Below are 12,179 nucleotides of genomic sequence, written 5' to 3'. Positions count from 1 at the left end.
ACTTAACTGTTTTCCTTAATCAAGCTCAAGTAAGGTTCAGACTTCAACAGGAATAAATACTAAAGGAAAGGAGGGGGGGGCACTAGATGTGAATATTTTTAAGGTTCCAGGTTATTGTTATTACATACCAAATAGCTTCAAAGCTATTAACACCAGTCCTAAAATGAATTGAACCATCCCTTTAATGAATTTTAATGATGAATAAGCTATGAGTTATTGCGGTATGTTTGTAATTGTCGTGGTCCTTCTGAGGGGTAGTTTATTTGCTAAAGCTACATTTAAGGCTAACCGATACTGAATCACATTATTTTTATGAACAACAAATGGAACACAATTTGTCTGTCTAAAATTATGCTGTATCCCATCAAATAAAAATCTTAAAGCTCTGGTTTATCCCAAGAAATTAGGAACAAATATTTCAGTATTTTGTGACAAATGTAAATGTCCTGAAAATTACAACCTCTAAAGTGTACAAGTTATGACAGATGCTGCATACGTCTGTCAGCTAAAAAAATGAGCAAATTAATGAACTGATTAGAAGAGGCTTAATTTTAAAAATGTATATTTTTGCAGTTATTCTTATTTAATCTATAAAAGGTCTTGATATGTGCTATATCAGTCAGCTCCAGAGCACATTCCTCTACACTTTCATAGTATATTACCCACATTAGAAACAAATGAATATTTTTATTGTATATTCAGCAAGGCTAAAAACAGGCCTTTGAAAACCATAATAGTGAAGGATCCTTTGGAAATGGGATGAGGAAACAAAACTAAAGCAAGATTCCTGTTGCTTGAAATGAACTTCTCCAGTCACCTCTACCTCTTTGACTGACCTACATATGGCCCTGAACTGATCTACAGTGCGCAAGTACATTGTGACTAAAGGCTTATGATGCATATCAAGAATTTATCAGGTTCTTCCTTTGTGGTGTTTATTCATTTTTTTATTGTTTGATTTCTTCTGGTCATATAGCCCAAACTATAAGCTTTCATTTTTCACACCTTACAGTATACTGATTGAGGCAGCTGAACCCACATCAACATTGCATTCTGTGTCACAGTTAGGGTTTCTACTCCTTGAAGAGAGAAAATGACCAGGCAACTCTTATAACAGAAAGCATTTAACTGGAGATGGATTACAGTTCAGAGGTTTAGTACATTGCCATCATGGCAGGAAGCATGGCAGTACTCAGGCAGACATGGTGCTGGAGAGGTAGCTAAGAGTTCTCCCTCTAGATTGACAGATGGAAGAAAAACAGAGAGATGCTGGGTCTGGCTTGAACTGAATAATGGGAGACTTATTCTTGTTTTCTTTCTATGAGATTATAATACAATTACATCGATTCTCCCTTCTTTGTCTTCCTTGGAAACCCCTTCATATATCTCTCCTTGCTCTCAATATCATGATGAGCTTCCTAATCAAATATATCTTGCAATACGTCCTAAGATACACGTCTCTCTAAGCACCATAAAGTATCACAGTGCTATGCAAGCACATAAGTATACTCTGCCGTTCTCATTACAAAATGATGAGGTCTCCTCTGAAAATTCAAAATGGAAAGATACTGCTAATGTGAAATGGTGAAGGTGCCAATGTGTTGCCATGAGTGGAAACGTTGACATGTGACCTATGATACAACCACAATTAACAATATGTTTAAAGCCTAAGCATTTAAGAAGAGAAGGGGATAGGGGAGGGGGGAGGGGCAGGATAAATGGGAACTGGGGGGAGGGGAGCATGAGATCAGGATATAAACTAAAGAAAATAATAAACTGATGGGAAAAAAATTTTGGTTATATCCCAAATACAGCTCACAAAATATTTACAGATTTTTTTTTTAATTTTAAACCTTGAAATAAGAAACACATATGTCCTAACTTCTATACATGAAGGGTATTCATATTTCTCAAGAAAAGCTAGTTTATTAATGATAAAAAACAAGCTATGAATACACCGGTATTTTAAATATAATATTAGGCATTTTCATCCATGTCCTGGATGCATAGTTTTTAAACATATTGCTAATTATGGTTGTGTCATATGCTCATTAAGTAATACATCAATGTATAATAACCATTGAAGATTTATCATTAAGAACTGCTTTAGTAATGAACTTATTGCACATGTACAGATCTGCTAAAATTGTGTTGAGAATAATTGCATTTATATTTATATGGGCTTATGTCAGGAATGCAAAATTAGTTTGACATCAAAGATAATCAATATCATTCATCAAATTAATGAATAGGAAGAAAAATCATACGCTATATTACCATTAACCAACTTTTAAGTTTAAAATATACTTTAAGCGAAGGTCCTCCTGCGTTTTCTTCAACACCAAATTGTAAAACAGAATCATTTGGTTAACAAGACCTAAATATTATGCTGTCTAATCTAAGGGGCATTTTATCAAACATAATTATGATTAAAGAAGAAGAAAATTGATTTGTACTTGCTTCTTCCTCTCAAGGATGCCGATTAACTTAGGATACAGTTAGGCTATCTTCAGTAGTTGTCACACTATGAGCCCATTATGATAGAATGTAGTTATACTAATCTCACATCCAAAAGGAACTTTAAGAGGAAGATGATCATTAGCTTGACTGTGAGATGCAGAATCTTATCAAGAAAAGTGATACTTAACAAGAAGGAAAACCATTTGACAATTGGATAATGATAGTTAAGGCACAGTAGGGACTTAACTTCAACCAATCTTATATTGTTTTATACAGTCAGTTTGTAGAATGCCAGAGGAATGTGTAAGCGAAATGCAAAATTGAAGTCCCCCACGTTGTAACCACTACTTTTCATTTCTGGGTACTCTTGGAACTTATGGGTGACCAATTTATCAAAAATGTTCTCTGTACCAACCAAAAAAGGACAACCCTTTCTCATCTATGAACTGTCATTTGTAATTTAGCAGACGTAGAAGGCAGATCCTTGGAGTAGACAGTAAATTAAAACATGGGCAGCTCCTGATTGGAAATTTATTCATGGCAGGTAATAGTACAGTCAGGATCGCTGGCATTACTCAGAGAGAGATTTAATTCTGATAAGTTTGATGATGGCACTTGAATCAGAGATTATAAATGGTGACAGCCTGTGACATATAGATATGATGAAAATGAGCAACATCACTCGGCAGAAGTGATTCAATATAGACGAATTTCTTGAGCAATCATATAATTATTTTTAAAATCATTTTAAAGTTTTAAAGAACAAGCCTACACTTTAATTGAACCATACACCACTTATATATCTATTTGTCAATAGATTGTAACATTAATCAACTGATCAGAGGAAAAGAGTAGAAAATAAATTATATTTAAAATATGTAATGGAAATTGTCATTTCTGATTTCATCTGAATAAGGCACACACTCAAAATTGTAGACAGACTAGTTATCATATGAAGAGAGTAAATGTGAAGTGTTGAGTTTTTACACAGCTATATGCATGAGAGGGATATGCACTTATAGCCTTAAAAAAAGCAAGTATTCATATTTATAAAGGATACTTTTTTATTTTGGGTTAGTATGCTTTTTGCATTTTCAAATGTAGAAGTGCATTATTACATTGCCTTTTTAAGATATAATTATCTATACTGCAGGAACATGGTAGAGATAAACAATTTTCCACATGGGCAGGTATCTTAATTACCTCTTTTGAATTTGTGAAGTAGTCTATTAATTGTGATCAAATCTTGTTATACATGGAGATTTCATAACTCGGGTTTTAACATCCCTGTTGTTTTCCCACTGAATGAGGGGACCACTGCCCTAACCTGATGAATCTTACCAGTCATTCACAGCAGAAGTGATCCTGTACTAAATACCAGAGCCAAACTATAGGAAAGGCTATAATGAATATTCTGTCTCTTAGGAAAAAAACACAAGTAGTGCATGAGGTGTCTCAGGGTCACAGCTGACACCTAGCAGAAATTTTCAGTTATGGAAGAAAATCCATACTGAACGTAGATGTTCTGCTTATAATGAAGATGCTGCATGGGACACAACAGGAAAAGTATATTCAAGTTATATATAATGTATGCACATATATATTATAATCTAATATAACATATATACATTATATTTTTGGTGGCATATCTACACACACATTACCTATCTATCTATATAAATATACACACCTATATATGTATATGTATATATGTGTGTGTATATATGTGTGTGTGTGTGTGTATGTGTGTGTGTGTGTGTGTGTGTGTGTGTGTGTGTGTGTGTGTGTATAGGCTAGCAAAGAAAAAATTCTTTTTTAAACACTCAAACTTAGTTTATTTATTCCTGAAATGGGATATGGGATATGTACAACATCATCTCACTTTTGTTTGGTAATTTAGCTATAAACAGAACCATTTAAGTACTGCTGACATCTAAAGTCAGGAAATTGAGTTTTAAGTAGCCGATTTAAAACAATGAATATTTCTTTGTAATAGATTTTATATGATTGATCAAATGAGAGAAAGCTACCATTTAAATGTTAATAATAAATGACTTACAATAAAATTTTAAGTGTCAATATCATCAAAGTATTTTTAAAACATATTATAAACTTGAAAGTTGACATAATATGCCACAAATAGGGGCACTATGCAATTGCTACAATTCCTCACATAGTGTTAGGAATCAAAGTGAAAGCAGCAACTAACAGCAAAAGGACACACACAAAATTGATTATTGAAAATAATTGACATGAATTTTAAACAACAACAATACATTTCATGTTACATGCACTTACCTGGAATAGATAAATAATCTACTGTCCCAAAGGTCATGGGTCCCTCGGGGTCCAGAGTGAAAATAACAGGAATCGGTCCCATCAAACATGTTTAACCCATCTTCTGAATTTTTTGAAGCATGGCTATGAACCACATCTAGGAGGACTACAATGCCCATCGAATGTGCTGTGTCAACAAGTTCTTTCAGCTCCTCAGGAGTTCCATAACGACTGAAGGTAAAGAGTACAGAGTCATTCCACAACATTCAAACCAAACAGTTATTGCATAGCAATGTCTATGTCCGGCAAAGTATTAAGGAGTTTAAACATGCAAATGCAGTATGATGCTACTTATATACACTCGAAGGTGCTACTTACGCTAAAATCATTTAAAAGCATTAAGTAAAAACATTAATGAACTAAAGCTATTAAATTGAATGGATAGGCTAAACCAAATTTGCATTTTGGATTAATAAAATAATAAAACTGTCTGGTTTTTATCTTCTCGGCTTGTGACGTCTATAACCAAAGCTAGCCAATCATGGTCACTGACGGTTTCCAGCTGCCCATCCCTGACTGCATATAACTGACCTGGTGATAAAGGGCCCTTCGAGTACCTCTTTCAGAGGGAAGTCCATTCTGTGCTTTTTCCTAAATCAAATATATCCCCAGAATTAGAGGGCTAAGAGAGTGAGCCATGTGTGACCAATAGGTTACACGTGCAGAAGAAATAGGTATTTTGTAAGTAGTCTCCTGGTCTACCTGTAGTCAGAAATAAAAATCCCTTCTAGAATGCTTTCTGTTTCCTCAGGACCATCTCTCCAGTACTATCTCCTCAACCTCGCCCATGAGACACCTAAGTGCCCTTGATACTGTTATGATCTCTCCTCCCCATCAGATGACATGTTTCTACATAGCGGAGGCTGCAGATATGTGTGTTTTGGTGACATAGTACAATGCTTAGCATGTAGCAATTGTCCTAATGAACAACTCAACTGGCCAATTAAGAGTTGTCAATTTATTTTTTAATTTTTTTATTGGTTATTTTATTTATTTACATTTCAAATGGTATCTCCCTTCTCAGTTTCCCCTTCTCAAACCCACTATGCCACCCCTACTCCTACCCCTACTTCTATGAGGGTATTCCCCCACCCATCCACTCCCACCTCAGCATCCTGGCATTCCTCTACACTGCAGCATCGAGCCTCCACAGGACCAAGGGCCTCCCTTCCCACTAATGCCAGATAAGGCAAACCTATGCTACACTGACAGCTGGAGGCATGAGTCCCTCGTACACTTTGGTTAGTAGTTTAGTCCCTGGAAACTTTTTTTTTTGGAGGGCGGGTCGGGTCTTGTTGGTTGATATTGTTGCTGAAAGGGTTTGTAGCCCCATAGGAAGAACAACAATATCAACCTACCAGACCCCCTAATGCTGTCACTTTAAAAGTAAAACAAATCTTGCTATCCTCTAGAAAAACACTGTGACTGTGTCATGAGAAGACTGTGGTCCTGAGAAGGACCTTTTTCACAACACTAGGTTCACCTGCAGCATGGTTCTCACTGATTTTCTTACAATAGCCAGACTGAGCTGGCTCTACTCACTGAACAACATGCTCTAGAATGTGCAGCCCCACACTTCCTTCACCCATTTCTTTCATTCTTCTTTGCTCATCAAATATGTATTAAGGTATCTGCCATGAGCTATGCGATTCTCCAGATTCTAAAGGTGGCATATTGGACATCATTGACATCATTGTTCTAGAATTTGCATTAGGGTGAGGAGAGAGAAACATGAACAGCACATGAAGAACAGCATATCAAACAATGCTTCTAAGGCAAAATGAAAAAAAAAAAGCAGTATTCTAAAAACAGTTGTCTGTGAAAGGTTCTCATAGGTAATACTGAGCAACAAAGAAGCGAGCGAAAAGACTCAGCACATCTCCAGGAAGAGTATCAGCAAAGTGAGTGTGGGTACAGGAGCAGGGAGGATGCAGGGAGCTAAAAGCATATGAGGCAAAACTAGACATGAAATGGCATTGCCCAGTGACGGAGGAAGGGAGGGAGGGAAGAAGAGAGGGAGACAGAGAGAGAGAGAGACAGAGACAGAGACAGAGACAGAGACAGAGACAGAGACAGAGACAGAGACAGAGCAAGCCTGTCTGATAAATGCTGTTTTATGACCAATGGTAAGTCTGTGGTTTTCTGGAAGTAATAATAAATCACTGAAGGGGAATCTGAGCAGGGGATTCATAAGATGTAATATTTTTAAATGCTTTCCTTAGGCTATCATGCAGAAAACAGACATTTGAATCAAGATCAATATAATGAAGACAAAAGAATTCAAATGGCCAGTGCAGAACTACTGAAATAAACCAAGTAAAAGATTTGGCAACATGGAGCAGAGGAGCACAGGGGCAGGTGAGCAGCCAGATTTAGGCTACAATATTGAGTGGCAGACGGCTTAAGGTTTATAATAAGTAGAGTTACAGACACGGACAGAAATGGAATAGAAAAGTATAATGCGAACAGAGATCCAGGCTTGAACAGTTAGAAAATCTCACTTATTGAGTTAGGAAAATGAGGGAGAAGGACCACGGAGGACATGGTGAGGCATTTAATCTGTAACACTGAAGACAAGGATTAGAGATCCAGAGTCCTGAGGAATATAGCCTACATGAACCAGAAACTTCAACTTGGGAGTCTGCACGGAAAGTGCATCAACGCTAAAGGAAGGGATAGAAACCAAATGGAATAGAACTGAAATGTTTCCTGTTCAGGAGAGAGATGCAGGTGGGGGAGCAGAAGGAAGGAGCAAAGGAACATGGGCAAACAGTGAGGGGAGAGAGGCCATGGCAGGATACATTGTTCAGGAATGAAAGAAAAAAAAAAGTCTTCCAAGGAAGTGGAAGGATGTGGCTGGGTCAAATGATTCTCACAGGTAGAGGTAACCAAGAAAAGCCACTGTGTGTCAGGCATGAAGGTCACCAGTGGCTTTAACAAGCACACTGTTTACTACAGAGAGACAGCTTATTGAATGAGTTCAGAAAATAACAGTTATAAAGCACACAGAGACACAGAGACTATATTCATGTGTATGTGTGTGTGTGTGTGTGTGTAGCTTATGCAACAAGAACTACAATTAGGTGTAAGGAAATTGTTTTGTATCTCCTTCTAGACTCTTACATATTTAAGCCCACTTCTAACTTTATATCCTCAACTATACTATTAATACGGTTTCAGTCCACTTCAAATATCACATCAGACTGAATCTACAGTCGATCTGGGGTATTAGAACAACAATTTATTGTTAGCTGTTACTAACAGAAGAAAACATTCTATGTTTGGGTACTAAATTTATGTCTATTTTCCCCACACTGTAAATTGCATAAGGCAGAATTAATGTTGGGATTAGACAATTCGTGGGATTCAAATTTGTGGCGCATGGGACCATTTAGTGTAGTCTTTCTCCCTGTAGACCCATTTTCTGGGAGACTGAAGTGTGAGAGAGCAGTCTATGCAGTGTATATCCTACCTACAGGCTTCTGTCTTATATCAGTTTGTCCTACACTAAGGTATGAGTTCTTTAGTATTGGTTTGGGCAGGACACAGTTTCTGACAAAGTATATTCATCGAAAAGTATAAGTTTCAGTGAGTAAGGAGATATCCATCAGCTGCCATCATTCCATGGAGCATGACAGGAAATCTAGGCCAATCAAGGCTATGTACATCTGAAGAAAGTGACCCCAGTACAAGAAAACGTTCGCCTTCTGTTAATCCTTAATCCTAAATGAGGCTGCAAAACAAAACTAGGTTGAATGTTAAACTTCCATTTGATTACATAGTTTGGAATACACATAAAGGTGAAATATTCATTTTTACCTTGAAGCTGCAAAAAAGCTCGTGATTTGGTACCCAAAACTGGCATAGTAAGCGTGTTCCATGATCGCCATCAACTGAATGCAGTTATACCCTATAGGCACAAAATCCAAAGGAAGTCAAGACTACATTTTTAAAAGAATTAAAAGAACATTCTTTTTCTGAACACATAACTTGTACAAAGAATCTGGAAGCTCTAATCATCAAGCAAAGTTCTACCACTTTGACACAATTTACTTGTCTGACCTCCTAACACAATCGGACATTTGTCTCTTAGAGTCACATTCTGCCTACTTATTTGAAATGTCTTCATTTTAATAAGTAACAAATGATATGCAAATGTACACATAATTTTGCTTTAGAATATTAAACATGGGAATCTGCATATGCTAAACTTCAGTTACTTGTAATATCCATACTGAAGATTATGGGGCTAAATGAAAGTGACTGATTGCAAGATATAGCATTTTCCTTTGCCTCTTTTCATTAGGATTCCGACTCTTTTAACATATAGCTTGAGAAAAATTCCCAAATTCATTTGTTTGTCTACAAAGTAGCTCTTTTGAAGTCAGGAGTAATGTCCCTGAGGAATTGCTCTGAAATAACAGTGGGTTTCATGTGCACACACAAACACTGGCCATACCCACAGCCATTCCTTCTCCATATGAATATGTCTTTTTCTATTGGTAAATAAACTCACTCAAAAGGTAGGGATTAGCCTTTAAAAATTCATAGCAGAAGTAGAATTAGCCACAAGTAAATAATTAAAGATAGAACCTCTTGACCTTATAGTGAAAACATAAAACAGAAAAACTTTAAAAATCAGGTTATTTTCATCCAAAAACAATTTGATCATTTTTCACATATTATCTGGTTGCTTAGAAGCTTATATTCTTGCAACACACGTAATAAATATTCTTATTATTTTTCTAATGTCTAATCCATATGAGCTTCATAATTTTCTTAAGGAGTACATAAAAGCAGATTCACTGAAAAATGATTTAAAAATATAACTGAACTGCGAAAACCAATCCAAGTGAATTTTCTTCTCTTCAGCTGCTGGGTTGCTGCTTCCTGTGACTACACATTATGGATTCTCCATCAGTTACACATGCAAAGGCAGGATTGGGAATGTATATATTAAAAGCATTTTTCCATGGTCTTACCATTGGCATGTTGTTGAAAAAGGAAAGTAATGTAATTTTATCAAATCCAACAGAAACGTGGGTATTGATTCTTGTTCAGATGACGGACAAAATTATTATATATCTTGGAATGGAACTCCGAGTTTTCAGTTCATGCCCCATTATATAATAGGCACTATTCCTATAAAGCAGCACCTCAGATTCCCACTGTCTATCTGAATAGCACTAGCCATGCCTCCTTTCCAGTCTGAATAGCACTAGCCATGCCTCCTTTCCTGTCTTCTCTATGGACGGTGCTAGGCAACGCAAACAACATTGCATCTAGTGCTGCTGAGCCCATACTAAAAGCCAGGTATAAATAATTTATTGTTCTATGATAAGGAAAGAAATTCTTCAATAAGTATTTGTAACGTCATGCCTATCCACCAATGCTAACAATAAATGTACTTAACTATGGTTTCTGAAATTATACTTCAAAATCACAGATAATTGGGACCTATACATAACTGAAACCTTAGACCCTGACTTCCATTTAAATCTTTTCTGTAGCTAACAACTAACCAGGCAGAAGTGATATAATTAAATGTGCTCTGTCTTCCTGTCTAGCTAGTGTAGCAGGTACCAAGTACGCTGCATTTTTTTTTTATGAACAGCATTATCTATAAAAAGAAAAATAATAGCAATGATATCTATTGAAGCAAGCAAGTAGTCAGCCGAATACTATTCGTTCTGTTGCTTCTCTGAGGGCAGTCTATGTCATGGTAGTCTCATACATGAACATCTCAACGTGTTGCAAATGTGGTCCGAAATGTTTGTGAAAAAAGTCATCCAGACATTGACACTATATAATAACTGACCCAAAATGAATTCTAGACACCTTACAAATACAAGATTTTTTTTCTCTATAAAATACTAAAATGGACAGGCTATAATCAATGGCCATGACAAATGATAAAGGTTATCTTCTGTAGGAAAGTAATTACACTTGCATATTTATCTACAATTTGGAAGCCATCAGTTCACATTACTTTAAATTGAAATTGGAATAATATCTTGAATGCTTATGCTCTATCTTATTCCATTTCTCTTCTCTATGCTATCACTATTACAGAGCAATTGGAGAAGCCTAAAATAAAATGCATTTCTATTACATATTTAATCTCGTAACTCAAAAAAGAGACACTTGTAATTAGCTTTTCTAATAAGAGAACAGTCTCATTAAAATTTTATCTGAATAAAAAAAAATCACAATTATTACTTACCAAGGTCTTTGATTCTTGGTAGTACATTGCTGGTAAAATGTTTGTAAGAAGCTATTTTTCCTTCGTGGGAAGAAATTCCCACATGAGATTCATAAATTCTTAGGCTTCTTGGTTTCTTAGGTCTGGAATGCTTGAACTACAGAAGATGGAGTTACATATGGAATTAAATTGAGAGTTCAAGTTGTAGCACTACCTAGTCGAGCATGGGAAATTAAACAGTGGCAATGGCTGTATGTACTGTGTTCCTTGTCAGCTACAGGGTTGGATTAACAAACCCGTTTATTCAAACCCAATCACGGAATGGCAAATGCAGCATCACTGACTGGAGAGATATTTTTCTTTTTCTTTTTTTTTTTTTTTTCTTTTTAAAGCTTACACGTTAGGAAAAATATAGAGTCTTGATAGGTACATATAATTTAATTATTCAATACAAATCCTTCATTAGTATGATTGAGTACTATAAAAGCCTGGAAAATTAGTATATATATATATATATATATATATATATATATATATATATATATATATATAAAATGAAACAAACAAAAAAGTCCCCTGATACATTTATCAGATCGTCTGCCATCCCAATGCCCCTGTCATGACTACACTAATCCATCCTAATCTAACTCCACATTCCTGGAAGTAAAAATATTACATTATTTAAATCTTTGTAAGTTAGAATTTGTAACTCAAATATTAATATTTCTTTCTTAATATGTTTATAGAAATGTACTGGTTTGACAAACTTCAAAACATGCAGAAAGAAAAATGTACCTCTATGTTCATTGGCAAAAAAAATGACAGACTTTGATATAAGATGAATAATATAGGAACACTATCATGCAAAACACTTAACAAGGAGTGAAGAATTTGAACATGGCCATAAAAGCTATACAAGTAAAAATCCATTGCCTTTGAAATACCAAAATAAGCAATTATTTAAAATCTGTTGCTCTCACTTTATAGGGATCTTCTGGAGCCCAGTGTATCCAATCATAGTTCACATTGTTGTTCTCACGAACCACATACTTTGCCCATGGGGAAATGCGATACAGTATCTCGCCACTCTTACTAGTAATAACGACCTAAAAAAAAAGGAGGCAGTACTGATTTAGAATAGGCCCATAAGTCTAAACGAGTCCACAACCATTAATGGAGC

General features: G+C 35.8%; 1 protein-coding gene across 1 annotated transcript in view; it reads right to left on the bottom strand.

Annotated features, from left to right (window-relative positions):
* Gbe1 (1,4-alpha-glucan branching enzyme 1) overlaps positions 1–12,179 on the bottom strand; it is a 240,595-nt gene that overhangs the window by 114,690 nt on the left and 113,726 nt on the right. The window contains exons 4-7 of the mRNA XM_021184815.2: positions 11,980–12,105; positions 11,021–11,156; positions 8,617–8,707; positions 4,759–4,968 (exon numbers count right to left, since the gene is read on the bottom strand). Of these exons, the coding sequence (XP_021040474.1) occupies positions 4,759–4,968; positions 8,617–8,707; positions 11,021–11,156; positions 11,980–12,105 (563 nt within the window). The remainder of the gene's footprint in view (positions 1–4,758; positions 4,969–8,616; positions 8,708–11,020; positions 11,157–11,979; positions 12,106–12,179) is intronic.

Source organism: Mus caroli, unplaced genomic scaffold (assembly GCF_978045245.1).
Source record: "Mus caroli unplaced genomic scaffold, Mus_caroli_1 scaffold_17, whole genome shotgun sequence".
Taxonomy (NCBI): domain Eukaryota; kingdom Metazoa; phylum Chordata; class Mammalia; order Rodentia; family Muridae; genus Mus; species Mus caroli.
Note: the sequence above shows the minus strand (reverse complement) of the source record. Positions and strands in the feature narration are given on the sequence as shown.